The sequence below is a fragment of the Protobothrops mucrosquamatus genome, unplaced genomic scaffold (assembly GCF_001527695.2).
Source record: "Protobothrops mucrosquamatus isolate PMUCROS unplaced genomic scaffold, P.Mucros_1.0 scaffold825, whole genome shotgun sequence".
NCBI lineage: Eukaryota > Metazoa > Chordata > Lepidosauria > Squamata > Viperidae > Protobothrops > Protobothrops mucrosquamatus.
The window spans coordinates 225,837-245,952 of NW_015387085.1; the positions used below are offsets into that span (position 1 = coordinate 225,837).

Sequence of the window (20,116 nt, forward strand, 5' to 3'; positions counted from 1 at the left end):
TTCAATTTAGCTGTTTTACTACATCACTTCCCCCACCATTTCAAATTTAGAACAGAACAGAACTGTTGGGTTAGAGCAGTGCCAGCCAAATGCTACCTAGAACCCTTTATGAAAGTTCAATATGACTTGAATAGAGCAGCTTTTCCATATTTTCTTTTCTTGTTATCTTTGGAAAGAAGCTCTTGATAAAAAGTAGCACTTTGGTACATGAGGTGGTAAGTACATATACATATATATATATATGTAGGTCTTTGGTTATTCAGGTTTTCTCCCACGTAAAATTGGAAGTGTCTTGGCGATGCTTCGATGAAGTCTCATTCGTCATCTTCAGGCTGGTGTTTTCAGCTTCGTGCTTCTAGGAGTAATGTGTGATCGCAGCTGTTTCTTCCTTTTAACTGCCAGTGGGGTTTGAACTGATTGGGTGGGAGCTTGGCTGTGTTTTGATTGGGTGGAGGTGTGTTCTGATTGGTTAAGGAGCTTGGCTGTGCTCTGATTGGATGGGGGGTTGGCTGTGCTCTGATTGGCTGGGGGAGTGTTCTGTTTGGGCGGGGGCTTTGTTGTGCTCGGGTTAGTCTGAGTTGCAGGGGGATTTGAGATGGTGAGCTTCGTTGCTGTTGTTTGGTGATCACACATTACTCCTAGAAGCACGAAGCTAAAAACACCAGCCTGAAGATGACGAATGAGACTTCGTCGAAACGTCGCCAAGACACTTCCAATTTTATGCGGGAGAAAACCTAAATAACCAAAGACCTACATATATATATGTGTGTGTGTGTGTGTGTGTGTGTAGGTTCTCCCTTAATTCTTTGTTAGCAATCCAAATTTTGAAATATATATATATATTCTTGAAGTTATATGAATGGCACCTTTAAGGAACAAATATGAGAGCCCTTGTTCTCCTTCAGAGAGTTAAATGAACAGAACAAAATGAAGAAATCTCACTCTCTCACCAATAAAATATTTCTCCACATCTCTAATGCCCTAGAAATCCATAATATTCTATGGTCGAACTTGATGGAAGATTAAAAAAAACTCCACATTTCATAATCCATTCATTTGGGAGAAATGGAGTTCTAATGCCGCATCAAGGATAGAAGCTGCTGGTGTTTCCATAAACCTCCATAAATGTCTTTTTAGTGGAAGATGCTGCTGTTGCAAGGAGACTTTGGTTAAGACTTATTTTCCCATAAAATCTCAGTTTGGTAAATAAAAGCACCAGAACATCCGATTCCCAATCTGTCTCAGAAAATGATGATTAAACAGGAGATCAGAAGCAGGACGAAACTGAAATTTTTGAGGACTTGGCTTGAGGCAGCTTGAGATGAAGTAACTCGGTAATAAGTGACATTCACAAGACCAAATTGCACCTGAGGGAAATGAGTCTGAATCCAGTCTTGATAAAAATTAACACGGGTGTAAACTCCTGGGCGGTTGGAGAGGCCACAAAGATCACCCCAGCTTACAATGCCTGCAACAAACCAGGCACCATCTGCTTGGCAGACTAATGGACCTCCAGAGTCACCCTGATTGAGAAAAGTAAGCAATAAGAGTTTATGTTATCCCTCTGTCCATAACACAGATTATTTGTTCTCTTTTATGCACAGCCTGAACAGCATAAAAACACTATAATGCTACAATTTTACCAAGACAATCCATCACTTTTCTGGTAGAATAGGCTGAGCTAAAATTGCTATTGGAGAACACAATCAGCAAATTTTTGTTTTACTCTAAATACATTTGCTAAAATGCCAGTTCTGATACTTCCTGGAATAGTCATGTGTCTCATAGCATCACAGAGCCACACAGCCATTCCAAGAAGTGCAGAAAAGAAACAGAAATCTCTGTTGAGAATGCCATAGTGCTATGAGAAAAGAAAGAAAAATCCAAGAGCCTCAACCACTTCAAAGGAAGGTGCATCATGACTAATAGGACAAGTTGGTTAGGCATCTTAGCACGCTCTTATGGTTTTTCTATCCTTGAGTGTTCTTTGAAAACGCCATTCCATACTACGTCCATCAACATCCTCTCTTACCAAGCAAGCATCTTTTTTCCCCTCAGCATAGCCAGCACAGAACATGTCATCCTGGATCTCTCTGATGGTGGGACTAATATTCGTACCAATGTGAAAGAGTGCATCACAGGTCATGGTATCTATCAGTGGCAACTGGACCTGCTGCAATGTTTTAGGATCTCCCAGAGTGGCTTGAAGAAAAAAATACATCATTATTGTTAAGGTTATTACTATTATTTTCCCCTGCTCAGTCGCATCCAATTCTGAGACAGCCTGGACAAATTTCTGCAGTTTTCTTGCAAAGATTTGCCAAAAGTAGTTTGCCATTGTCTCCTTCCTCAGGCTGTGAGAAAATGACTGGCACAAGATAATCCAGCTGGCTTTTTGCCTAAGGCAGGACTAGAATGCACAGTGTTCCCTTTTCTTGTCAGATACCTTAATTAATTGCTCTGGTTCTTAGTACAATATAGGAAGGTTGGTAGCAATGGCTCTGAGTGGGAACAGGGTACAATATAGCTGACAAGATTTCTTTAGTGAAAGATACATTTTCCACAGGATCAAAAATAAGTTTGAGAAATTAAGCAGTTTACAATAAGTGACATACTGCCAAGAAAGGATATATATTCCATTTCAAAGAATGGCCACACTTCGTTTTAGTCTCCCCAACCCAGGTCCTAGCCATCACCTCACCAGACTGCCACCTTTCAGAGCAAAAGCATCTACAGGATCCACCACTTTTATCAAAATGACAAAAGCCATGTTGCTCATCATGTTGAAAGCTCTACCCCTTTTATATATGTAGATCAGAAAAGCTTTTCAACCTTTTCACCCATTGTACAACTTTTAGGATATGGCAATATCTGAGAACCACCAGTCGCCTAGCAAGGTGTCAAAAACTTGATGACCCCCCCGCCAAAAAAGGAAAAAAGTGATAAAGTACAGGTAGTCCTCGACTTACAACAGTTCGCTTAGTGACTGTTCGAAGTTACAATGGCACTGAAAAAAGTGCCCCCCAAGCCACAGCCGAGCAAGACATCTGCTTGTCCACCCAGTGGCGCTCTTCCTCCTGTCTGAGGTTTTCATTGTTGTGAGCATTTCTGTTGAATATTGGCAGCGGGGGTGGGTGGAGGTGTTTGGTTTTTATTCCCCCCATCTGCTGGGTGGTTGCAGCAAGTTTTGGTCACTTCACATGACCCTGGGACACTGTGACCATCATAAATATGAATCAGTTACCAAGCATCTGAATGTAAATCACAAGACCTTGGAGATGCTGCAACATTCCAGCTGATCGGCACTTCTTCTGGGCTCAGCAGAAGTGCCAGGATCAGTGCTGCTTTCCAGCTGATTGGTGCTTCTTCAGGGCTCAGCAGAAGCACCAGGATCAGCACCGAGCTCCAACTGGAACCTGGCGCTGATCCTGGCACTTCCACTGACAGCCCCGAAAAAGCGCCAATCAGCTGGAAAGCGGCACTGATCCTGGTGCTTCTGCTGAGCCCTGACAGCCCTGCAGCTCCAGCCATCTCTCGCTCAGGCTTGTGCGGTGCTGCCACCGGTTCAGCTCATTCCCCTCCCCGGCTACCACTTTTCTAGGATGGTCGTGTACCACCTACCAGGTGCCAATGTACCACAGGTGTACCTACCAGGTGCCAATGTACCACAACCATACCACTGGTTGAAAAGCCCTGATGTAGATGATATCATAACACTCTATATTTTCAATGTTACTTTTGTCATTTGCTGTCCTGCAGCCATTGTTTCAAATTCTTGAAATTTTCATATGTAAGGAGCACAGGATCCCACTTGGTCTTTGAGCATCATAACAAGGGCATCACCTTGGCATAGAGCCATTTAAAAAAAAAACCTCACTCAATTTAATGTAAAGTAGTGGCTAGGGAATTCTGAGAATTGAAGTCCACCATCTTAGAGTTGCCAAGGTTGAAAATGTTAGATTTGACTAAGAAACTTCTATTGCTGCTGTGAAAGGGACATGGACAGGGCCATCTATTTTTTTTATTTTAGTTCATTGCTTAATGTAGAGAAAAAGAAGAAGATATCCTAATCCAAACAAGCAGAAAAAAGTAAACAAAATTTAAGATCAATGCCAATATCTGTGTATGTATTTCCAAATTCCACTAATACTAATGATGGGGTTATCATTGAAAAAAACATGTCTACATAAGCTTTGTGCCAATTTCCACTTCCAAATATTGAAATCCCATTAAATTCTTCTAAACCAAAAACCTCCCTCTTAACCACATGCTGCTTATGATCTTATTTAACTACAATATTTATTTATTGTAGGAATTCTTATTTTATGCCATCCTTTGAAATGCTGAGTGGTCTTGGTATAAAGGAAACACAAACAACATCAAATTTTAAAAAGACTCTTAGCTAGTTCCCAAATACCATGCAATGTATCCATTTTGTTCACACTTCCTATCTTGGTTCATCTCATTAGAGTCCAAGAGCTCTCTGTGCTAAAGAACAACCACTCTCTCTTTTTCAGGTCTTTATCCCACAACTTTCCTCACCTCCATATGCAGGTGATCCCCACCCTGTCACCCAGCAAAGGGTGTCCTTTGAAAAATGGACTTTGGCATCAGGGAGACAGGCTGGAAGGATACTTTGGGTGAAATGGACAGGTTGCTCTAGCTGAGCCAGAGCTATGTCCCCGCTGGATCCCTCTCTGACATAGTTCTCATGCACAGCCACTTGGGACAATCTCAGCCACACAGTATTTGGTTCTGGATGCAAAAGCTGGTAGTTTCCCAGATTGGCTTGGTATTTAGAGAGTTCTGCATTCCTGTTGGGAACCACAATTAAGAATTAGACCTTTCAGGAAAATTCTGTAGCACTTGTCTTCAATTATGCATTTCAGTTATCTGGCTCAATTTTTGAGGGTGGAGAATTTCACATCCCTCCTGGTTATCCAAGGTTTCCCAGAGACAGTCATTATTCCAATAGAAGAGAATATATGTAGCTCAAGGTTGAATTGTGAAATCCTTTCTGCTCTGAGCTGGGTTGTTTGTTCACTGTACCTCAGACATTCCTAATCAGGCTCTCTACTAAATATGTTGGCCTACAATTTTCAGATTTTCCCAGAATTGTGTCCAACACTTCTGGCTGAAGCAGGATGGCATACACAATGAGCAGATCTCACAGAACCAGCAGCTTTCTTTCTGAACAAAATGAAGAACCTCATATGCTGCTTTTATTTGCCTCCAGTAGATGGCTGCTTATGCAGCTAGAGCTGAAGCCAGTGCAATTCCACACCTTCTCTCACTTACTCACTTAGGGAAGCAATGGGCTGCCGTCAGTAACCATTCAGAGCTGATGAGGGTCGCTCCACAGACATGCTTCTCTTCATACTGGAGGCTGGCTTGCCATGGCCAAGCATTCAGAGAGGCATCTTCTCCCCCCACAATACGATTCTGATTCACTACCTGCCCACAGACTGGCAAAAAAGGCATGTGTGCAAAAGAGAGAGAGAGAAAAAAAAACTTAAAAGTTGTAGAAAATGGAAGATGGCCTCACAATTATACGGCTTTCTGGATTGTAAATTATCAGAAAAATAAAGGTCAAGAGATACCCAAATTCTTCTTGTTCACCAAACTATAACTTGAAAATGGAAAACCTTTCGGCCATTTATTTACAATTTGGGGAGCGATGGTGATTACATCACAGGAAGTCCTCAACTTACAACCACAATTGAGTCCAGAACAATGGTCATAATAATTACTGTTGTAAGTCAAGGCATCACAAGACAGTTGTGATATTGTGGTAGTTGTTAGCTGAATGCTATGGTCCTTAAGTGAAAACTATGGTTATTAAGTGAACACCATGGTTGTTAAGCAAATCTATTTTATAGAATGGCTGATTTATTTTGCCAGAAACCAGAAGTAAAAACCAGAAACTGGCATAATTATATGTTTTCTTTTTTCTTAATTCTCTTTTTCTTACTTTCTTTTATTTTGTTTTTAATTGAAAAATTCTAATAAACAATATGTTACAAGTTAAAAAGAGATGGTGTTGATTTATTCCATTTTGTCAGGTTTGACCCCTGATAAATCCCCCTTTCCTTACCAGCTCTCCCACTGTTCTGCCAGCACCCAGTCCATGTCAGGATTGGAGTATGGGCCCCTAATCTCAATTTTGGGGTCCCCACACGACACCCACAAAGTATGCAAAATAATTAATTTTCCGTGCTATGACTCTGAGACACCCTCCCCTCAAGTTGTTTGGAGCCTTCCTTATCTATTTGTTCCCAAGAATAGGCTACCAGATTGAGAAGATTCCTGTGTTATAGGCAGAACATAATAAAGTAGTTAGTTTGAACTCTACACATGTGCGCCTGGTTGTTCCCGCCTGACAAATCCTGACAACAAAGAAGTGTTTAATTTTTTTTCAGCACTAATCCCCCTATGATGTAATCACGTCACTAGCCTCTCCCTCTCCAAGCTTTAGAAGCTGCAAAATGTTGAAGGTTAACACATGACTGCATGGCTGGACAAAACACCATCTACCCACTTTTGAAACAAAATATACACCTTTAATGAAGAAGATATGGCAGACAGTTGTTCGTTTGTCAGGCAGAAAAGAGCATAAGTCTTTTGCTAACACAAAACAGCAGTTTATACTTGGCAAAAACAGGAACAATGAGCAGAAGGGAAGCAAGCACAGATGTTAAGCCTGAGAGAGCCCACATGTGTTAATTCAGAAAGATTTCTATATTAAATTGTTTTCAGTGAAGTTGTTCTTACAATGCCTTCCTTGTGGAGCTGCTATATCTTCCCTGCCTTTTATAGAGTTCAATGTAGGAAACCCATGTACAATTGAGGAAGTCCCTCCCCTTGTTACTTGTTTGAGTGCCACTTACCTGTTTGAATACCATTTTCATCATCTCCTAGAAAGAAATGAGGAAGCAAAAGAAATGGGCATGTAATTTTCTGACTAAGTAAATCTGAGATTAGAATGAACAAAAAAACCCGAAATAAACAAGCCTGTCTTTTAATATGAAACTGAAGGCTGTGACTTTGATTATAAAACTTAAGTAACCAATTACAAATCTGTCAAACTTTTCAATATGATTATTTGTTTGTTAATCACGGAAGTGTCCATGGGAGGAGTCAAAAAATACAGGATTGTGAGTACAGCCACATAACTCAAGCTTTGGAGGGGGGTTGTTACATGGGTTGCATGTATGATCTATATGAAAAAAGAACAGAGCTCCAATCATGCAGTCATCGCTGTCACCCCCAAGTATTTTAACCCTCCAGTGAGTGACCCTAGTTAATTACTTTGTAAATAAGGTGCCAAATTAAATAGGAGTGGGAAGCCCATGGGGCTGAATACAGACCTCATAAATTTGTGTAAATGTGTGGATGTGATATAGTTCCAAAACTTCTCAAATCTCTGCATTAAAACTGAGTAGCAAGAGACAATTTTGAACCCTCTACCAAAATAGATCATTCGAGCCCCATTTAAAATAGCACACCTCCTTTGCTATTTGAAAATTCTAAACATGGAAGACAGCAAAAAAGCTTGGCTGTAACCCTCAGTTGACAATGCTGTGTCACCACCATGCCCCATCACAAATAGTTCCCTGTCTCTGAGGCAGGGGCAGAGGCAAGGAGGTATTTTCACATTCCAATCCTAATTATACTGTATATAAAGTGGGTAGTGGGAATAATATGCAAATAAAAGGGAAGGTTCAAAACTGTTAGCCCATTTTAGGGGTATTTGGAGGCTAAGGGTTGAAATACATGAAAGAATGAAATGTCCTCCAGGGGCTTAAAGTATCTCTTCCATATTTTTAAAGAAAAGGGTAAATTTCCATTGATCCAAAATTTCCATCTACCCTTGCAATTCTTTGGGACCAAAAAATACCCAAAATGATGTAAATGATGTAAAACTTAACTGCCACTTTTTTGTGTGTGCCTCCAAGTCAGTATTGATTGCAAAAAGTTTCTCACTTCTACCCTGCAGTAGCAGTAGTCAACAGTAGTATTAGAAGTAGCAAATAAATATGAGAAAACCTGCTGGACCTGCTTCGTGTTTTATCAGTCTTGCACCTGGAAGCCAATAGGCACTTCCTAGCAAAAGATGTTTATGGCATGCTAAGGGAAAGCTTTAAAAAATTAAAAATAGTGCGTCATAAGGCAACCATGCTGTGTGTTTTTTTTCCTAATTCCAGTCAAAAAAATTTGAAGCATTTCTTTTTTTGTCATTTTTGGTACCAGGGCAGGCAAGAAGCATATTTCTAAATGGTCCTAGGTAATTTATATAATAAAGATCAGATAGATAGATAGATAGATAGATAGATAGATAGATAGATAGATAGATAGATAGATAGATAGATAGATAGATAGATAGATAGATAGATAGATAGATAGATAGATAGATAGATAGATAGATAGATAGATAGATAGATAGATAGATAGATAGATAGATAGATAGACAGACAGACAGACAGACAGACAGACAGACAGGCAGGCAGGCAGGCAGGCAGGCAGGCAGGCAGGCAGGCAGGCAGGCAGGCAGGCAGACAGACAGACAGACAGACAGATAGATACACATACACATACACATACACATACACATACACATACTACACATACTACACATACACAGAGCAACAAAAAGCTCTAAACTTTCAAAGGGTTCCAAGAAGGATTTAAACTTTAACATTGTCTAAACTGTATTAAAGGAAAGCGCCTCTAAGATTGGCCTCTATGGGTTGAGAAGTTTCCCTGGTGTTCTAGCTAAAGTTTCAAGCAGTTTGTTAAGAATTAAATGTAATTTATATTCCAATGTAGTATATTATGTCTATCATAAGATTTTACCATCAAATTTCAGCAGCAGTATTTAGGGGACCTTATGAGGGGGCACAAAAGGGATGCTGAGGGCCACACACAGACCCTCCAGCTCTTGGCTACCCATCCCTGGTATATTAGTGGCCACCTTAACATCTGCTTTCATCTCATTGACCTTGTCATGGCAAGTTGGTGAAAGGTCAATATACAGGCTTAAATCCCACCTGTAAATCCCAATGTAAATGAGCTCCTTCCTTCATTTGCTTTCAGAAGGCCAGAAAATCTATACTTCTGTACTTTTAATGCTCCATGTTTAGCTATGTCTTTTCCTATTTCATGCTCTTCTGAACTTTGCACCTATTTTGTTCCTCTATTGCTTAAGTTAGCAAAAGCTGGTTGAGATTAAGTTTCAGTATTGTAGATATGAGAAAGTGAGGAAGGTGATCTTGACGGGGACCATTACCTAGACAAAGGGGTCTAAAAAAAGGTAACATTAGGAATCACTCATACAAGCACCTCTTTGATTCCCTGAGATATAACAAAGGGGAATACAGCAAAATCAGAGTTGCAAGGTTATGTTATTATAACCAATTTCAATAAAAATAGTTCTTTTTATGCCTGTGGCATAGATTTCCTGGCATAGTCTACATAGAGGGGCTGGCATGTATTACACATCACCCTTAGGTAAGCTGCAAAGTAGAATATGTAAAATCTTCCTTGATTCAAATCACACATCCATGTCATTTTCTTGGCAATGGCACAAAGTAGACTAATTTTCTTCTTCTAGGATGCATTTTGCCCTTCTTCTCTGTCCATCCTATAGCTCTATATTTTGTGGTGGTTCCCCAAACCAAGCTCAAAGAAGGTCCTGGTTTGCCTTTTTAAGATTAGCTAAGTGCTGTCTATGAGTAAGTAACAGCCTTACAATGATCTCTTCATGATCTCTTTCAACATTTTTGAATGGTTTCTCTGAAATCATCTACCATCACCCCAATAGCTAATAGGCTTCATAACAAAGTTTGGCTATGCCAATAGTTATCTGTAAAATATTTTGGCACTGATTAGATCAATTTGATCTTCCCCAAACGCTTAATTATAGCAACAGAAGCATGCATATCACAGAGAAAGCAAGTTATTTTCATAGCAGTTACAACCAAAAAAGGTGCATGTTTGCTGCAAAGTGAACACATAAGCAGCTATTTAGGTTAAGTCAATACTCACTGTTTGGAATTCCATTTTTCAGAGCACCTGTACAAAGAAGGAAAACAAAAAACATACGTAAAGTTGGAGAACCAGACAGTTAGGTAAAAGAACCAGGAAGAAAAACTAAACTGTTATGAAAAATAACGTGCCAATACTTTACAAAGTATCTTTTAGGTGGTGACAGGCTGAGGAATTGCAGTTAACACCTATCTGCCTGAGAACTGATGTCAAACAAAGGGGGGGGGGGAGAATCACTCATTTAGCTTGTTATCATTGATGATGATACTAACTGGGTACCACTGATTGTGTATCCTGGAAATTAAGAACAAAACAACAACCCAAAAGGAGTTGGCAACTTTAGAAGCTGGAATGTTTGCAATATTTGTTGCAGCTGGCTAGAAAGATATATGTTATATATAATTCAGAGTGGTCTCATACATTTATGGAGCAATGTTGGCTTTTCCCTCCAGAAGAATTAGTGATAGGAAAGAGATCAATGGAGGCCAATGTCACCTGTCTTCTCCCAGAAAAAAGGATAGCACTGAATGAGGGTACCTATGACCAGTCCTCATTCCAGGTGTTGCAGCATCCCTCTCATAGTCCAGATGCTCAACAATCAGCTCATAATTACAATGGTCGCAGTATTTGTGACTTTCCCAGCTTCTGACAATCAAGGTCAATGGAGAAGCCAGCGGGAAGTCAGAAATGATGATCATGTGACATCACACTTAATGACATTATGGCAGTCACTTAAGGCAGCAGCCAGAAATTCCCAAATTTCCTTCATTGTGGTATTGCCATGTCACGTTGCACTTTGCAACTGCATCTCTTAGTGATGGAAACTCTTGTCCCAAATTGCCACTATTAATCAAGGATTACTTGTACACCCAGAAATGTCCTGGGCAGGGGGGGGAGGTTCCTGGTCCCAATTGCCAAGCCCTATGTTACCTATTGAGAACTTCATCAAGTTTTGTTTCTGTTCCAATTGATCAGAGCTATGGTGGCATAGTGGTTAGAATGCAGTACTGCAAGCTAATTCTGCTGACTGCCGACTGTCAGTAGTTCAGCAGTTCAATATTCACTAGGTCGAGGTTGACTCAGCCTTCCATCCTTCTGAGGTCAGTAAAATGAGGACCCAGATTATTGGGGGCAATATGCTGACTCTGTAAACCACTTAGAGAGGGCTGTAAAGCACTGTGAAGCAGTATATAAATCTAAGTGCTATTGCTATCATTAGGAGGAAAGAAAAAGTCCTAATTGTTCTCCCTAATGTACAGTGAGATTGGCATAGAGAAGAGTAAATGCCAAAACAGCCATTTTAGCTATTACTTTTACTTCAAGTTGCACAATTAACATGTTACAGGGACAATAGTAATCTGAATCAAGTATCTGACAATCACCTTGTCTGAATACAGATGTAGCGCTTTTCTGGGAAGAGCAGTGGTGGCGCAATGGTTAGAAAGTAATATTGCAGGCTAACTCTGCATTCCACTGCCAGGAGTTCGATCCTGACTGGCTCAAGGTTGACTCAGCTTTCCCTCCTTCCAAGGTCAGTAAAATGATGACCCAGATTGTTGTGAGCAATATGCTGACTCTGTAAACCAGGGCTTTTCAACCAGTGGTACGGGTACCACCTGTGATACATTGGCACCTGGCAGGTGGTACGCGACCATCCTAGAAAAATGGTAGCGGGGGAGGGGAATGAGCTGAACCGGTGGCAGCACTGCACAAGCCTGAGCGAGAGATGGCTGGAGCTGCAGGGCTGTCAGGGCTCAGCAGAAGCGCCAGGATCAGTGCTGCTTTCCAGCTGATTGGCACTTTTTCGGGGCTGTCAGTGGAAGTGCCAGGATCAGCGCCAGGTTCCAGTTGGAGCTCGGTGCTGATCCTGGTGCTTCTGCTGAGCCCTGAAGAAGCACCAATCAGCTGGAAAGCAGCACTGATCCTGGCACTTTTGCTGAGCCCAGAAGAAGTGCCGATCAGCTGGAATGTTGCAGCATCTCCAAGGTCTTGTGATTTACATTCAGATGCTTGGTAACTGATTCATATTTATGATGGTCACAGTGTCCCAGGGTCATGTGAAGTGACCAAAACTTGCTGCAACCACCCAGCAGACGGGGGAAATAAAAACCAAACACCTCCACCCACCCCCGCTGCCAATATTTAACAGAAATGCTCACAACAATGAAAACCTCAGACAGGAGGAAGAGCGCCACTGGGTGGACAAGCAGATGTCTTGCTCGGCTGTGGCTTGGGGGGCACTTTTTTCAGTGCCATTGTAACTTCGAACAGTCACTAAGCGAACTGTTGTAAGTCGAGGACTACCTGTACTTTATCACTTTTTTCCTTTTTTGGCGGGGGGGTCATCACGTTTTTGACACCTTGCTAGGCGAATAGTGGTTCTCAGATATTGCCATATCCTAAAAGTGGTACAATGGGTGAAAAGGTTGAAAATCCCTGCTGTAAACCATAAACCACTTAAAGAGGGCTGTAAATCACTATGAAGTGGTATATAAGTCTAAGTGCTATTGCTATTAAAGCCTTGCCCCAAAATAGCCTGGCTGACAGCCACAGGCATGGAGGTGGGGCATAGGGTGAAGCAGGAAGAGAAACATTAAAAACTGAGCTTTGTCCTCAGCTTGTACTGAAAGGGAACAGCAGCATTGGCAGCAAGTGGCTGTGGTAGACACACCCAGAAGTACAGTAGCTGGTGGAGTAGGAAAATAGTGCTGCCTATTCAACCAGACAAAACAGCTTTATCTGCAGAAGTAATGAAAAACCTGTAATTGCACACATTATTAACCAAACCAATTACATGCAGTTAGGAATAATAGAATAACAGTATTGGAAGGGACCTTGGAGGTCTTCTAGTGCAACACCTTGCTCAAGCAGGAGACCCTATACCTGTTATCACTATTTGGTTTGGTGGTAGCAGTGCCTCAAATAGAAAGTCCATACAGAGAGTGGTAAGGACAGCTGAGAAGATTATAGGAAGATCGCTTCCCGTTACTCAGGATACTGCTTATAAGCACTATGTGCTTAGAGCTCGGAGCATTGTTAGAGACCCCACACACCCACTTCATGCTCTGTTCCTGTTGCTCCCCTCTGGGAGGAGGTTTCAAAGTATTTATAGCAGAACTACTAGATTCTGTAACAGCTTTGTTCCTTATGCCATCCATTTTCTAAATTTGCAGGATTCTTTTTTTCCCCGTCATGTATATTACATTCTAACTAGACTGTGATTTCTCTGTGTCATATATGTGTGTGTGTATAGGTATATGCATAATGGTATTTTCTGAGAGCTGAATGCAACGAAATTTCATTTTAGTGTATGCTGATTAGTGTAAATTTAAAGTGACAATAAAGATTCTGTTCTGTTCTGTTCTATTCCAGACTTTCAAAGTCTCTTCTTAAAATCCTCCAGTGATGGAGCATCCACAACCTCTCAAGGCAAGCCATTCCACTAGTTAATTGTTCTCACTGTTAGGAAATTTCTTTGACAGATCCTGGTTCTCCTTCCTGGTTAAGATCAAACACAGCACAGGTCTACCACTTTTAAGAGTCCCTTTTTTATGCAGATCTCATTCTCTCTTTAAATTCCTGTATGTAAGAAGCATGAATAATATCTAGAAAATGAAAGCAGTGTGAAGTCTCTCCTGGAACCAAAGGCAAAATGGGGACACTCATCAACCAGAGTGTAGAAGGAAGCCTTGAAACAGCAAAGTGACCAATTGAAACTGAGTAAAACCCAACCTTGACCGTATCCTCAACCAGGTTGTCAACCAAGCATACTAAATCACTTCTATGTCAAAAAGTATTTCAGAAGAGGAAGGGATATATTCTACATTCTGCAGACACATATGGTTATATCTTGACTGGAAAGAAAAGAGAAATAACTCCCAAATCTAATGGTTCAACAGCAGCAACTTTTTTAAGGATCAGACCTGCTGCTACAAAGCTGCCACTTTACTCTCTTCCTTTTCTCCTGACCTTCCTCAGTTGTCTCACTTGGCATAAAAAGAGCCAGACCTGAATTCTTTCACCACTGGGCACCCCATCTGGGAGATTCGTCTTGGGGTTCAGAAAGTTCCATTTCTTTTAATCTTTGGTTTAACCATAGAAGGCTAGAATGAAGAAGAGAGATTAAATAGCAGCTTATCTACTAACCACTAAGGAGTGGTTCATCAATCCTTTGAAAGAGGATTGTGGAATTGTTTGTTATTTTTCTCTGCAGACATTCCTCCACTCTTTATTAATTCTGCCCCATTTGTCCTGAAGAGCTTGTCTGTACTTTTGATGGAATATTTGCATTGTTGTTGTTGTTGTTGTTGTTGTTGTTGTTAGTTGAGAAGTTTTGTCTGACCCATCGTGACCCCATGGACAACATTCCTCCAGGCATTGTAAATATACAATTAATTCTTTTGGATTCCCTGTTCTTCCTCCTCAGCCTTTCCAACTTACATTTCTAGCCTGGAGCATTTCTACGTATCTATAATTCTCCCCAATAGCAGGAAAGATTAGCAAAATCTTCCTCCTTCCAAACCAGTAAGATTCTTCTTCTACAAATAGCTCTTGATCTGGAATTGAATGGGCTTGAGCACTTTTTAAATACACTGAAAACAAAGCATGCATTCACCTGGCAGCTGCTAAGTCAGCATTTTAGAACCAGCCTTGCTGGTATGTGGAATAAGAGTATGAAATGGGTACAGTGAATCATCTTGCTTACTTCAAAAACATGTACCCACTTGTTCAAATGTGCATTGGAATCAAAATATACTTATATACAGGGCTTTTTTTTGTCATAGAACGCCCAGAACGGAGTTCCGGCACCTTTTTTTTGGGATGCAACTTTGTAGAGTACGCAAAGCAGGTTGTATGACATGTGTGAATTCGGGCACCTTTTTTTTTTTTTTTTTTTTTTTTTTTTTTTTTACAAAAAAAGCACTGCTTATATACATGCAAATATGAACACACACAATTTTGATCTGGACTCATATCTAGTAATTATGAACAGGTGGGGAATTTGAACTTCTTGCTTCTGCTTTCATCTTTATCTATAATATGCATCCCTTGCCCACTGACCCAAAACTTTTATTCAAAAACCCCAGGGAAGGGGTTTTTATCAATTCAATAAAAAAAAACCTAGCAAACAAGTTGCCCTCAGGCAAAAATACCCAAATATAGGAACAAATGAAAATTAGAATTAATTTTAATAAATTAATTCAGTTCTATAAGTTCTATAAGATCACCTCAGATGGGGACTGCAGCCAAGAAATTAAAAGACGCTTGCTCCTGGGGAGGAAAGCTATGGCAAATCTAGACAGCATACTAAAAAACAGAGACATCACCCTGCCAACAAAAGTGCGTATAGTCAAGCCTATGGTTTTCCCAGTTGCAATGTATGGGTGTGAAAGTTGGACCATAAGAAAGGCTGAGCGACAAAGAATTGAGGCCTTTGAACTATGGTGCTGGAGAAGACTCCTGCGAGTCCCTTGGACTGCAAGGCGTTCAAACCAGTCAGTCCTAGAAGAGATCAACCCCAACTGCTCTTTAGAAGGCCAGATCCTGAAGTTGAAACTCAAATACTTTGGCCACCTAATGAGAAGGAAGGACTCACTGGAGAAGGGCCCAATGCTGGGAAAGATCGAGGGCAATAGAAGAAGGGGATGACAGAGAATGAGATGGCTGGATGGAGTCACTGAAGCAGTAGGCATGAACTTAAATGGACTCCAGAAGATGGTAGAGGACAGGAAGACCTGGAGGAACATTGTCCATGGGCTCGCGATGGGTCGGCCATGACTTCGCAATTAACAACAACAACAATAAGTTAATGATAATTTAATCATCAATCCTATGGATTTCAATGCAATTAATAACACAGTTCTGTACAGGGATGTGTAGAAGTAAATCTCATTAATATCTGTGATATTAGTTTCAGTAAGATTAGTTGGTGGTGAACTACATCTCAACCCAAGCCATTTTTTTCAGGGATAAATAAATGGTTTCCCTAATAAATTGTGATATCTGGAAAATAACAATGTGCACTTCTATGTCTTACATTCCCAAAAATTCTTAACTAAGGCACAGTATTAGAGAAAAAACTGATGCATAATCATTTTCACTAACATACTATCTTTCTATGGGATATGTCTTTATCTTGACATGGTAGTACATTCAGTCATGTGAACTCTCACATCCAGAACTTAATTACCATGCCTACAATTTGTGATAAACCTGATTTATTTTAAGTTTTATACAGCATCTTTGGCTGATAAATTTTGCAAGAATAAGGGGAGTTGTTGCTTTTTTCTTGGTAGCTGAAATAGAGAAGCAAGAGCATATAAATGAATGCAACATATTTAAAAAAGAAATCAATCTGAGTAAATGGCCAGGATCAAATAAACTTTCCATGAAGCTTCTTTTTTTTTCCTTTTTTTTTTTTTGCAAAAAGTGGGTATGGCTCAGTTCAGTTATGGAACATGACACGGAAGAATAAAAAACACCCCTAAACTGCACTAGTCACAGATACTCATTAACCTCTCACTGTTGAAGGCCAGAGCAGTCAATTCAATCAGAACTGAGGACCTCATAAAAGTCATGGGATCATTTGATCTAACTGAGAAATGAAAGGTCAACATGAAACCTGTTGAAATGGAAGGTAGCCTCACCTTTTCTGGATTAGAAGTTTTATAAACAAAACTATATAACAGAATCTTATAGCAAAAAAGGCAATTATTTTGTACACATGCTTATAAACCTAGATGCCCTTGCCTGAAATGTAGAGGGTGAAAGAGAAACCAAAGAGCTGGCTGTTCTCATTTTAAAACAAACTTCTTTTCAGTACGCAAGGCAAGCCAACCATTGAAAGGACAACTGGCAACCATTATACCAAGCATGCTGTGCCAGTCTGTTTGTGGAGATAAAAATCCTAGATCAAGAGCTTAGGGATTGTAACCCAAGAATGCTACCATCATCAATTTCTTCCTCAATCTTACCTTTTTCAATATATAGGCATAAATGTACCTTATTTCAGATCAAAGAAACCCACACTGCTCTGAAACCTTGGTTACACACCCTGGTGGAACAGGCTTTGCAAACAGTGAGACACCTCCATCGCCTGCTTTTGTTTCTCTCCCATGCCAAATAAAAATGCAAAAGGATAAGAATTTTAGACTTTGTTATGTCAATCTTCCTTAAAATATTCCTGGACCTACCTCTGGAAAAGAGCAAAGAAAGGCCATAGATATCCTTGTATTTTTCTTTCAACTGCTAGACCACAGTTCTGAGCTGGTTTGCAATCATCCTAATAATATATGTGCAAGTTCAAAGTGTTCCTAAAGAAATACTGCCTGATGTGGAAGAGATGGTCTGATCACTAGCTCTTACTCCATCTTCTTAGTCCTAAGAATAAAATTCAAGTATAGGAATTGCACTGTTGTAATCCGAGTCCCTTCTCAGGAGAAGGCCTATTCTGAGACATCCACTATAAATCAGCAACCTCCTTGCTTTAATTCAGAGAGACAGGATCTTATACACATACACATACTGAGAGTTTATGCACCGGATACAAATTCCTTGTTTGTCTAATCATTCTTGGCCAATAGAGAATATTCCAATACACAAACACACCTAGGGCCAACTTACTTACCCTGTGTTAGAGAAAGCACGATAAAGCAACAGAACACAGAGGTAGCTCTTCTCATACTGAAGCAGGACCCCTGCCTCAACTCCAAGGAAGAAGGTGGTTTTCAATCTGTAATGCTCCAGTTTTGCTTCAGTGAAAATCTAGGAGCCTGCAAAATAAATTTTTAACAAGGCAGCCACTTCCTGGAAGAATGTGATCCAACCTGTCTGCCCACCTGATCTGTTCCCTGCTGTGGCCTCCAATAGCCACACCTTACCGGCCTTCTGTCCCTTACTAGTCTGGTCAGTCTTTGGAGTCACACTCATCTAAGATTGAGCAAGTCCAGTTTCAACAATTATGTATCATTTCTCAGAACAAGGTGCTGTTTCCAAGGAGGCAAGAAAAAATAAACTAGTATTAGTCTGGATGCAGAAATATGATGCCTGCATTATCAATCTTCCCCTATCAGGTGCTCTCAGATGCCAGACAAGAAAAGGCATAGAATGGTGGTATATGATGTTTGCAGTGCCATTCAGTTTGCAATTAATGGAAAAATTTGTATAACTACCACAAACAATGAATACGTTTGTTTTATATTTGTCTAGTTCATAATGGGGAATTTACTTTTCTTCAGCAGCACTACCAGAATAGAGCAGATTTCAGCAGTTATTCCAGTTTACTTTCTCAGTTCAACAGTTTATTTTCTGAGAATTACCCAAGGAGGCATTTGCTCTATTTTTAATGTCTACATTTTTTTCCTACTCAGATTCCAAAGCCACTAATGTGTCACATTCTAAGGTAATTAGAATGGCTGCATTTACATCATCAAGTTTGACTTCCACTGCAGAAATCAGAAGAATGTTGGGGATATATAGAGCAAAGGAAGTTCTCAAAAGAAATATGAATAACAAAAAGAAACCCAATGAAAGTATGATATGGTAAATTAATTGAAGAAATTCATTACCCCTTCCTACAAATTCTGTCCCCTTGTTCAGCATTCCCAATCTTGTATTCTCTAAAGGCACTGGAAACTCCCACAATTCACAGCTGTGCTCCAATACATTTGGAGGCACCAGGCTGGATAAGGGTGCCCCAATTGCCACATGCCTTTCAATGAGATGCAGAATTCCCAAGCACTCATGAGCTGTGTCCTCCTACCATAAAGTACAGATAAATCAACAAATAAAAATGGCAATGTGCCCTGTCAGTTGCAGTACTGCAATATTCAAATTTTAAGCATTTAATTTTTAAAAAATCTCTCAAATCTCATGAGATTTCATTCTTATATGAAATCCTACATGTAAAAGATTACTAAAATTACATGTAAAGATTACTAAAATCTTAGGTAACTTGGTAACTTTATGAGATTTCTGATGGTTTTGATCTATTATTATTATTATTATTATTATTATTATGGTTGGTTGTACAATTGGCCTGATGTTTAATTGGATTTGGCATATTTTTCCACTTGTTGAGTCCTTCCCAAGGATCTGGGATAGGCAGATGTTCTTGTTTGAATTATTATTAGTAGTATTAGTATTTCCATTTCATTTGTACATTCCATTTCATTGTTCAGAGCAGACTCCAGAGCCAATGCATTGGAAGGTTTTTGTATAAATGGCATGATTAGACTTGGACTGAGTAGAAGCTGGGAGCTGCCACCTCATTAAAGGAATTCATGATCTTACTGTTGAGGTTACAGTAACTTGTTTTGCATCTGCCAGTTGATCATAGCTGGGTTTTTTATCCTTTCACAGTACTGGATTTAATTTGCAGCCAGATTCTGTATAGTAATTAGCTGTTTTGCAGCTCAAAGGTGATAAACATATGAATGGGACCATATCCACATTTATTTATGCATGTGTATGGAAGTTTGTTTGTTTGTTTGTGTGTGTGTGTGTGTGTGTGTGTGTGTGTGATTTTATTAAAACTTTAAGCCAGAAGATAACGTTAACACAAACTAATAGAAAATAAGAAAGGAATTAGAGAAAATGCAAGAGATGTAAGAAAAGGAGAAAAGGTTAAAGAAAAATGGGAAAAAAAGGAAAAAAGTAAAAAGCTTCTGGTATTTTTCACAGCAGTGAAAAATACAGCAGTTATAAATTCAAATATATATTTAACCTCTCTACTTATATTACCTTTTTTTCTACAATCTATCCCATCTAATCATCATCAGAGACTGGACAGCCATCTGTCCGAAATGGTGTAGGATTTCCTGCCTGAGCAGGAGGTTGGACTCGATGACCTCCAAGGTCCCTTCCAACTTTATTATTATTATTATTATTATTATTATTATTATTATTATTATTATTATTATTATTATTATTATTATTATTATTATTATTATTATTATTATTTTCCTAGCGTTATTCCCGCAGGTGCAGGGTCTGCCTTTCAGGTTGACGAACACCATCTTGCACAATCAAACGCAGGATCTGGGCCCAACTGGGCAATTTGCATGTCTGCATT

At 39.8% G+C, this 20,116-nt stretch overlaps 1 protein-coding gene across 1 annotated transcript; it reads right to left on the reverse strand.

Moving 5' to 3' along the window:
- Nucleotides 1-837: 837 nt before the first annotated feature.
- LOC107290086 (serine protease 27) lies at nt 838-17,860 on the reverse strand. The gene is made up of 7 exons (XM_015818933.1): nt 17,672-17,860; nt 10,045-10,071; nt 6,888-6,914; nt 5,303-5,465; nt 4,543-4,814; nt 2,033-2,202; nt 838-1,523 (listed from the first exon to the last, which is right to left on the reverse strand). The coding sequence occupies exons 1-7, from the start codon at nt 17,724-17,726 to the stop codon at nt 1,242-1,244; spliced, it is 996 nt and encodes a 331-aa protein (XP_015674419.1). The 5' UTR covers nt 17,727-17,860; the 3' UTR covers nt 838-1,241.
- Between the last annotated feature and the right edge of the window lie 2,256 nt (nt 17,861-20,116).

What these genes read in the sequence shown, in the direction of transcription:
- LOC107290086 (XM_015818933.1), bottom strand. Translation starts at nt 17,726, where the DNA reads ATGAGAAGAGCTACCTCTGTGTTCTGTTGCTTTATCGTGCTTTCTCTA. An exon ending in GAAAAATGGAATTCCAAACA is followed by an intron (nt 6,915 to 10,044) that starts GTGAGTATTGAC and finishes ATTTCTTTCTAG; the next exon opens with GAGATGATGAAAATGGTATT. An exon ending in TGAAAATGGTATTCAAACAG is followed by an intron (nt 5,466 to 6,887) that starts GTAAGTGGCACT and finishes CTTTTTTGCCAG; the next exon opens with TCTGTGGGCAGGTAGTGAAT.